Genomic DNA, 10,534 nt, shown 5'->3' on the forward strand with positions numbered 1-10,534 from the left:
TTTTTTTTTTTTTTCCAGTTCTAGATGTGTGAACTTGGACAGTTACAAGCTCCTAGATTATTAAATTACTGGCTGTATAAAATAAGTACCAGATTGTTGTCTGTATATTGTACTATTGTCTTGTGGCTTTATTAAACATTCTTGCTAGGCAACTTGTGTGGAGTAACGCCACTTTGGATGTTTGGTGTTTTACTATAGGCATTTTCGGAGGGTTCTCTTAAGGTCGCTTCAGAAGGATCTACAACAGGAAATGGACTACATCACTGCAATAATTGAGGAACAGCCCAAAAACTATCAAGTTTGGTAAGAGGAAAGCAAGAAGGAAATATGTCACTCTGCTGATAGCAGTTGGCACTGGAAGCTGAGATTTCTTTATCGTCTGAGTACTTTCCATTCACATTCTTACCTTACTTATAGGATTGAGTCTAAGTTCTGGTTTTGGAAGCAGCACTACTAGACAGGGAAAAATCTGAAAATGGCTTTCTAGTCAGTATAAAATAGTTTTCTTATTAATAGTATCTTGCTTTCTAAATATTATATGAGATAGGTCTTTAAAATTTTTAATTGAGCATTATATTCTTTTTGTGTCATTCCTGCTCATTAGTATAATAAATACTATAATGGATTTTCTTTTTAAAGATCAGTATGTTTCGCGTACCATGCAATTCATAGTGTGTAAGTCAGAGGTCTTTCTGGACTATTCACAGGTATGTGTTAACCCAAGTGATTTTGTTTTTTGTTTTTTTTTTTTTCCTGGTCATATGGAGATGGAACCCAGGGTCTCACACAAACTTGGCAAATGCTCTTTTGTTGAGCCAGCTACAGTGCATTTTTGAATTTTCGGTGTGTGTAACTTTTTGGAGTAAGGAAAATTATGAAAATGGACCCAGTATAAAACAAATATTTTCCTAACATGGAAATTTGCCTTGTGACAAAGTTAAAGTCTGTCGTAGTTATATGTTCTCTAGGGCAGAAGTAAATGAGCTCTGCTTATAGCCAGGTGAAAGGGAAAGTTGCTTGTAGGTGACATTTTCCACAGCGGTAACTGCTTGGACTAGAGACTCGTTAGACTGGTTGGGCTAGTATCACATCACTTCTTTATTTGTACACAGTGTTGAAGGATTGCTGAGCAGAAGCCTAGGCTGTGAAGAGATAAAGCACTTGCAGGTCTGCCTGGGCGAGCTCATCATGTGCTCTAGATGGCTGCTTTCACATCTGCCATGGCCTCTCAGCTCTGCTGGAATTCCCTGTCACTGTTAACCTCTTTCTGGCAGTTTTGAGAGTTGGGGGTGACTTTGTACCTCTTGAATGCCCTTTCACATCACCTGGCGCAGCGCCTGTAGCTGATGTCAGTTCTGGGTTTACCTGAGCTTTCCCTCTCTTTTTTTGGACAGGCACCACAGGAGAGTGTTAGTGGAGTGGCTGAAAGATCCTTCACAGGAGCTTGAGTTCATTGCTGAAATTCTTAGTCAGGATGCAAAGAACTATCATGCCTGGCAGCATCGGCAATGGGTCATTCAGGTATTGCCTTTCTTAAAGCCTGAGTGTGCATGCATCTGAACAAACCACACATAACTAAAAGCCTGTTAAGATGCTTGAAACCTGACATTCTTCATGTGGTTACCTTTTATAATCTCTTTGGATATGTTGGTGAGTAGTTTCATAGTAAATAAAAGTAATAGTAAATTTTTAAGAAAAATTAGGTTAAAGTTACATTGTATCATTGTTTTGGGTTTGTTTTTGTTTTTTGGTGGTAGTGGTGGTTTTTTTTTTTGTGTGTGTGTGTGTGTGTGTGTGTTTGTTTGTTTGTTTGTTTTTCTGAGACAGGGTCTAACTATGTAGCCTTGGTTGGCCTAGAACTCACTATTTGGACCAGACTGGCTTTTTACTCAAGAGACCTACCTGCCTATACCTCCTGAGTGCTGAGATTGTAGTTGTGTGCCCCCACACCATCACAGTTTAAAAAGTTTTATTTAAAAATTTAAACTTCTTCATTTTTAATTAAAGGGGATAGATTTTCTAAAGCTGTTCAGTATTTGTACTTTTTTATTTTAAAAAGTCACTTTTGGGTAAACTATTTCATGTTGACCAAATTTGCCTTGAATGTGCTGTGTAGCTCAAGGTAATCTTGACTTTCTGACCTTCCTGATGAGATTCCAGGTGTGTACCACAGCATTCAGTGTTTGTGGTGTTGGGTATTAAACCCAGTACTTTGTACTGAGCGATACCCCAAACCCTAGTATTTTTCTTTTTATTGAAAACTGTAATCATCTGGGCATGGTAGTTCTATCCTAATCCCAGCACACAAGGAGCAGAAGCTGGCAGATGTAAGACCCCGTGTCACGTACAGATAGAGACCCATGCCTGTCTACTAACAAAAACTTAATACAGCATTACCATGGTAATACAGCATTACCACGTCTTTGGAAACCTACCTTATGCACCATGGTCTTTACTGCATTATCAGAGGTTCTGAATGACAGAGGAATCCAAGAGACCCTGCAGTTATAGTTAGCTTTTAAGTTCCTATCACTAAAGTCTTGAAGTTTTTCCTATTTTCACATCTGATGTACATGGCTTCATGTTTCCAATCCAATCTTCAGAAGGTAAGATTATTTTCGGCTATATTAAGAGATAAGTGAATTCTGAAAACTGAAGGAAATCTGTACGTTTCACACACTGAATAAAATGGCAGGAGATGCTCTGTCATCTCTGGTGTTGTGGCGCACACCTTTTATCTCAGCACATGGGAAGAGGGGCCGGAGCATCAAGAGTTCAGGGCCAGACTGGGCTACATAAGGCCCTAGAGAGAAAAGAACGAAGCCGTCTTTAGTTTGAAAGTGACACATACACAGCCTTAAAACCATATAAGACAGGAACTGGAGAAATGGCTGAGTAGTTAAAAGCATTTGCTGCTCTTGCAGAGGACCCAAGTTCGATCCCTGGCTCCTACATGACAGCTTACAACTATCTGTAACTCCAGTCCCAAGGGATCTTATGCCCTCTTCTGACCTACATGCACAAGGTACACAGACATGCTTGCAGGCAAAATATTCATACACATAAGATTAAAAAAGGGAAAACATAAATTTAGAAAGCCAGTGTTTCTCAAGCAGTGGTGCTTGCAGGTGGTTGGCAGTGTTTTGGAGTGTTGGTTGTTTATGGCCACACGAACAGTGCTCACCTTCATTGGTACAGAATTTTTCACCAGAGTGGCCTCTTAGTTTATTGTTTTCATTGAGACTTTTGAAATCAGGAACCAGCTTAGAAAATTTTAATCCTAGTATTAACTAAGAAATAGAAACACATTAGCTTTTCACAATGCCCTAGCCATAAAGTAAAACTTCACATTTAAACACAATTGTGTGTGTGTATGTATGTGTATTTCGAGGAACTTTTATCATGCATTTGCTTTTAAATTTTTACTTATTTGTTTTGTTTTGGTTTGGTTTTGAGACAAGGTTTCAAGCCCAAGTTAGCCCTGAATTCTAAATCCTCCTGCCTCAGCCTCCTGAGTGCTGGGATACCGGATATGTGCTGCCACTCCTGCCTGTGTTTACATATGTGAAGCTGCTCTTTATTTAATGTCATGTATTAATGTAGTTTGTATGCTCATAAGGTTATTCGTTTCTTACCAATGAATTTGATTGTTGCTGGTTTTTGTTTTTTTTCCTTCTAAATTTTCTTTCATGACTTCTTTACTTTGTGTCTTTGTGGCATCTATGCTCAATTTCCCTTCATTCCTCCTTCCTTCCTTCCTTCCTTCCTTCCTTCCTTCCTTCCTTCCTTCCTTCCTTCCTTCCTTCCTTCCTTCCTTCCAAGATAGTGTCTTAGCCAGGCACACACCTGTAATCCCAGCATTCAGGGAGGTAGAGGCGGGCATATCGCTGTGAGTTCAAGGCCAGCCTGGTCTACAAAGTGAGTCTAGGACAGCCAAGGCTACACAGAGAAACCCTGTCCAAAAACAAAAGACAGAGACAGTGTCTTCTGTAACCCAGGTTGGCTTTGAACGAATGCAGCTGAGAATGACCTTGCATTTCTAATCTTTCTAAATCCTCCCTCCCTGAATGCTGGGATCACAGGCTGCTCTTCGACATAAGCCCCTTATCTTCAGTGCTACCTCTCAGCTTTTTTTGTTTATGCCCTTGTTGTAAGCAGTAGAGCACTCCTAACTGGATTCTATCACTGTTTAGGAGTTTCGGCTTTGGGACAAGGAGCTGCAGTACGTAGACGAGCTTCTCAAAGAGGACGTGAGAAATAACTCCGTCTGGAACCAAAGACACTTCGTCATCTCTAACACCACTGGCTACAGCGACCGCGCTGTGCTGGACAGAGAAGTCCAGTTAGTGTCGTGTTTCACTGTCCCTTCCTTAAACATCTCAGGCACTCAGATGCTGCAGTCAAGACTGCCCAGATCCTAGCCTGAGGGGACTCGCATGGACAGATTTGGGGACACTCATCAAGAGTGAATGTGATGTAACAGTGCATCTCTGTGTTGCACTCCGTTAAGCTCTTGGCATGTTGTTGCTTCTAGAGATTGTGAAGAAACCCAACTTCATAATGCCAGGGAGTTTGGTTTGGGGTCTGTCTTCACACAGTTCTGTTGTGTTTTAGATAGTAGTTCCCAGGTTCCATGTTGTTCCCCTGTAGGGTTCGTGGCTGAGGAGTGTGAGCAGCACTGTCCATAAGTGGCTGTAGGTGTTGAGTGACTTTCCTGGCTTTAAACACAGACGGCTCTAGACACTGCCACATGTATATCACACACACATGCGCGCACTCTGCTCACACGCTCTCTACACAGACACACACACACAGAAGGGTTGCTGTTTGTAAAGCTGTAACAGGTAGAAATGTTTAAATTGGCATGAGTTTTATGTCGACAAACAATAGTCTCTGTAGTTATAACCTTATTTATTCCTTTCGTTTTAATGTCTGTTTCATGTTTTCAGCATGAATAGTTGGCTTTTGTTTTGGGCTTTTAATATTTTTTAAATTTATTTTATTGTATGTGTATGAGTTTTGCTCCAGTGTATGCTCTTCATAGCATGCTTGCCTGGTGCCCATGGAGGTCAGAAGTGGGCATCAGATCCCATGGAGCTGGAGTTGCGGAAGGCCGTGAGCCACGGTGTGGGTGCTGGCCTCTGCGTGTGCAGCAAGTGCTCTCTGAGCCTACTCTCCTATGCATTTTAATACAGGTTCTTGCTTTGTAGCTGGTCTTGAACTTGAAAGCTTTCTGCTTCAGCTTCTTGAATGTTGGGGTTCTGAGCGAGCACCACCATACACAAGAGTCTGTTCTTGACCCAATATAAGTAGTGGACTTAAAGTCCAGGCTGCCTGAGAGAGAGAGAGAGAGCACCATTGCTTTTTTCTCATTAGAGTTTGTTTTACTAAACGGTTGAGTCCCTTACAGTTATTCTACCTTGGATCGACCCAGCTTGTAGTGAATGGATTTTATTTTATTTTTATTTTATTATTATTATTATTATTTTCAATTTATTCACTTTGTATCCCAGTTGTAGACCCCTCCCTCATCACCTCTGGGTCCCACCCTCCCTCCCTCTTCCTCCCTCTTCCTCCCCTATCTCTCTTCCCTAGTCTTCCTCCCCTACTGTCTGATCCTAGCCTGTCAGGTTCCATCAGGACTTCCTGGATCTTCTTCCTCTGTGGACTGGCTAGGTTGCCTACCAGGGAGAAGTGATCAAGGAGCAGGCAACCAAGTTCATGTCAGAGACTGTCTCTTCTCCCTTATTAGGGAATCAACATGGAGACTGAGCTGTCTATGGGCTACATCTGAACAGGGAGTCTAGGTGTTCTCTATGTATGGTTTCTGGTTGATGCATCAGTCTCTGCAGTCCCCCCTGGGCTCTGCTTTTTTTTTTTTTTTGGCTTTCTTGGTCTCTTTGTGTGGCTCCTGTCCCCTCTGGGTCCTTTTATATCCCCCTTCTTTCATAAGACTCTCTGTGCTCTATCCAAAGTTTGGCTGTGAGTCTTTGCTTCTGCTTCGCTCCCCTGCTGGTTGGAGTCTTTAGAGGACATCTGTGGTAGGCTCCAGTCCTGTTCCCTCTCTTCTACTGCTTCCGGTGCCATATTTCATATTTACTGTGTCTTTTTTGGGTTAGTTTTTAAAAGAACTAAAATACTGAATATAAAGCATTTGGAAAGTGCTATGTGGCTCTAGGGCTTTCCGCTGCTATTAAAGAGAAGTAAGCAAAAATCTGAGCTTTTCATAATTAAGGCATATCCCCTAAAGATGGTAAAAATAATACTTAAAATGTTCATAATACATGTATTTATTGAGAATTCATAGCATGTTAATTAAAATTTTAACTATTAAGAATATAGATAGAGCTAGCCAGTGGTGGCAGACACCTTTAATCCCAGTAACCAGGAGGTAGAGGCAGGCAGATCTCTGAGTTTGAGGCCAGCCTGATCTACAGAGTTAATCTAGGACAGCCAAGGCTACACAGAGAAACTGTGTCTCCAAAAAAAAAGACAAGATTTCTTTTTCTTGAGCTGGGCATGTGCATGTACAGAGCTGTGGATCTGATCCCCAGCACAGCCTGAAACCAAGTGTGGTGGGTGGTGCACACTGTACCCTCAGCACTCAGCTGATGTAGGCAGGAACATCACAAGTTCAGGGTCATCCCTCGCTATATAACAAGTCCCAGGCCAGTCTGGGCTACTTGAGATACTACACACATACACACAAAGTGAAAAATTGTCAAAGATTTCTAATCCTCTCTCTAAAGTAAGCTTTATAAATACATTTGCAAACGTGTGCACAACATTTTTATAGCTATTTTTTCATGTATTCAAGGGGTTTTATTTGTTTGTTTATGACACAAAATTCCATGTCTCACAGACTGGCTTAGAACTCAATTCATGGACTTCTTGAACTTGTAGTATTCTTGTCTCTACCACTGAGTGCTGAAATGATAGGCATATCATTTCACAAAAGAGAACCACACTGGTTTTATTTAATATATCATGGCCATATTTCTCTACAAGTATTGTATGCACATACATATTCTGTGCAAGAAACCTACTGCTGTAGGTTAAGTATACTTTACTTAAATTACTTGAGACCAGTCTTGCTTGAGATTTTGGAATAGTTGCATTGCATTGTAATTTATTATTAATCTTGTCTTATATATATATTTATGACCATTTTTATTTTTATTCTTTATCTGTATAACTTTCATAACACCCTTCCCTTTGAGACAGGGCTTCATTGTGTAGCCCAGCTGTCCTGGAACTCGAATTGTAGACCAGGCTGGCCTGGAACTCAGCGACTCACCTGCCTGTGCTTCCCCATTCCTGGGATTAAAGACATCTGCCACCATACCCAGCCTTATGCCATTTTTTATAGCTCCTTAAGATGATGTGAGTAACTGAGTTTCTTAGGCATAGGTTGGCCACCCCAGGTTTCCGTGCCGTAAAAGACAAGTCTCCTTGTTTTTAGCCAGCATTTACCTCAGAAGGAAAATACTCAATATTCTTTTTTTAGGAAAATTTTATGGGTAGTTCTGAAGATCCAATCCAAAGTAAAATATTTTAAGACTTTGTGTGTATGTGAGTTGAGATCCTCTGAAGCTGAGATAACATGATTGTGAGCTGCTGTACATGGGTGCTGGGACCCAAACTCAGGTTCTCAGGAAGAGTAGAAAGCACTTTTAACCACCATCTCTCTAGCCCTTCCATATATCTATACACACAAACAAAAAGACTTTATTCTGTGTGTCTAAGTGTGTTGTCTGCATTATGCCTTTGGGTCATATGTATGCAGTGCTTGAAGCAGCTGGAGAGGTCACTGGATCCCCTGGGCCTGGAGCTACAGACAGTCATGAGCTGCCATGTGGGTGGGTGCTAGGAGCCTGGAAGAGCAGCCAGTGTACTTAGCTGCTGAGCTATCTCTCCAGCCACATCCCTTTTTAGTGTGGAGTGGGGTGTTGACACAAGGTGACAACTGCATGTTTAAGGACTCTTCTTTAGGTTGGAGCTCCAGCAGTGCCAGGAGCCACTGGCAGACAGAAGTGGGTGCTTGACAGGGGGGGGAGGGGAGAGGACATGTCAGATTCTATCTCTATGTTGCCAGACTCTATCTACTTCTTGATCTGCTCTTTCAAAATGATATGTATTTTTTCCTATAGGTATACTCTGGAGATGATCAAATTAGTGCCACATAATGAAAGTGCATGGAACTACTTGAAAGGGTAAGAGACTGATTTTTCATAAAGAAACCATCGGGCTGCTGCTAATGACATCATAAAATGTGCTAGGTTCTAAAGGTTCTGAAAGAATGCTAAGGGATTTTCTGTGTTGGTCCATTTAATAGTAAAAGCAAAGTAAGGGTATGGTAATTGCCAGGCATCATGCCTTCTTCTTTTCTCCTTTTCACTTCCAAGAACACAGCAACAGTTTTCACAACAGTACATTGCAAACAATAATGCATTTTACTGGTATTTATAGCTCCTCTAGTGATTTGCTTTCTAAGTGTTGAAGTCTCTAGTGTTTGTGTCAAAGAATGGAATGCACATCCCTGTTTATTCTGTGGGCTCAGTACAACAGGGTACAGTAAACTTAACAAATAGGTCACTCAGAGGTACTGCCAGACTCTCCATGTCAGTCCTGCTTCTAGTGACAAATCTTAAGATAAACAGGTTTCCCAGGCTTTGCCCTTGACACAGCCACGTTCCTCAGCCCAGAGGGTGTAGGGTGGGGAGCCCAGTCACACTTAGAGATGCGCCAGGACCTGTAACTCCTAAATAGCTGAGGGTGTGAAGAACTGCCTCAAAGAGAAATACAGACATTTCTCCTGCCCTTCTTTTCTTTGTAACTTTGAGACAAGGTCTTTTCTGCTTTAATAATATCTGTCATTGCAGTTTGAGTGAAGGATCTTATTTATACCTAGCTGTTCTCAGACTATGAAACTGAAGAAGTTGAACTTCTTACTCTCTGCCTCTACTTTCCAGATGCTGAGATTTCTAGCTTATGTCACCACACATGGATATGTGGCGCTGGGCATTGAACCCAGGGCTTTGTGCATGCTAGGCAAGCAGTCTACCAACTGAGCCACATCCCCAGTCCAACTTCAGTGTATTTTAAATTTTATCCAACTTTAAACCATCATTAATAAGGCCCTCACAGTTCAAAATACTTCCTTTTTCCTTTCCTAGCCTCAGTTGTTCATAAATGTTGCCTTGCTTGTATCTCAGGCTTACTTTCTCCATTTGTGTATGCTCTCTCAGAATGGAGTTTTGTTTTGTTTTAGGATTCTGCAGGATCGTGGTCTTTCCAGATACCCTAATTTATTAAATCAGTTGCTTGATTTACAACCAAGTCACAGTTCCCCCTACCTAATTGCCTTTCTTGTGGATATCTATGAAGACATGCTAGAAAACCAATGTGACAACAAGGAGGACATTCTTAATAAAGCGTTAGAGGTGAGTTCATGCGGAACCACGTCCTAGACCTGGCTCTACCCATTCATTACCGCTGCTCTTGCTGCCACCTTTCACATAGTTTCTCAGGGGCGTTTCTAGTTGGGACAGCACTGTCAGTAATGCAGCTGCTCTACAGTATCTACTTCACGCATGACCTACATCAAATCGCCACATGCTTTGAGATTGAATTAAACGTTACTTTAATACATCTTTATTTTTCATTTTCAGTTATGTGAGATCCTAGCTAAAGAAAAGGACACTATAAGAAAGGAATATTGGAGATATATTGGAAGATCCCTTCAGAGTAAACACAGCAGAGAAAGTGACACGGCAGCGAGTGTATAGCAGTGAGAGCGTGCTGAAGAAGGACGATGCTTTCCTTTCTAAGGGCCTCTAATGCAGGAGTGTAAAGTAGAGCGAGCATCCCTTGCCTGTGCGCTGAAGCTGTTGTCCAGGTGCTGCTTTCTAACAAGAACTAAGTACGATGCTCCTGTGTGCTGACACTGTTCAGACTAGCTCTAAGAAAGCGATTCTTCTAAAGCAAAGTCATTGGAGGGGAGGGTGAAGAAACACTTCCCATACAGGAACTACTGCTTTTGTAGTCTTACCAACATTTAATCCACTCCTGTAGAGCCAACTCCTGAAAGGTCTGTGCAAGGCTGTGTGCTGTAGTGACTAAGGGAACTATGTTATTGATTTGCAGTAACTTGAATCTTGGTGCATTAAACAGGGACTGCAACTGTTGATTAGAGCTGCTGTGCCACACTCACAGATCACTGTAACCAACTAATGCCAAAAGAAAGGTTTTATAATAAAATCACATTATCTATAATCAATACCATAGTGTTTGGTTTTAACTGTATACGAGGTACAATTATGAAGCCTAGTGCTTGGGAGGATGAGGCAGGAGGATTGCTGTGAGTTTGAGGCCACCCTCGACAACATAGAGAAGTTCAGGCTAGTTCAGAATACAGAATGTGGCCTTCTTGAAAAAATGGGCAGAAACTGAGGAAGAAAATACTGCTATAAAATTTATGATTATAGTGAGGAAAATGTTTATATGATTATAGTGAGGAAAATTTCTTTAAAAT

General features: G+C 41.4%; 1 protein-coding gene across 1 annotated transcript; it reads left to right on the forward strand.

Annotated features, from left to right (window-relative positions):
- Positions 1-166: 166 nt before the first annotated feature.
- Fnta (farnesyltransferase, CAAX box, alpha) lies at positions 167-10,279 on the forward strand (the record flags this gene model as incomplete). The annotated part of the gene is made up of 6 exons (XM_055593463.1): positions 167-303; positions 1,395-1,521; positions 4,194-4,342; positions 8,151-8,213; positions 9,272-9,443; positions 9,672-10,279. Coding segments are annotated over 6 exons (765 nt in total), but the record flags the coding sequence as incomplete, so codon positions are not given.
- Positions 10,280-10,534: the final 255 nt, after the last annotated feature.

The sequence above is a fragment of the Psammomys obesus genome, unplaced genomic scaffold (assembly GCF_907164565.1).
Source record: "Psammomys obesus unplaced genomic scaffold, mPsaObe1.curated_primary_1811, whole genome shotgun sequence".
In the NCBI taxonomy this organism is placed as follows: domain Eukaryota; kingdom Metazoa; phylum Chordata; class Mammalia; order Rodentia; family Muridae; genus Psammomys; species Psammomys obesus.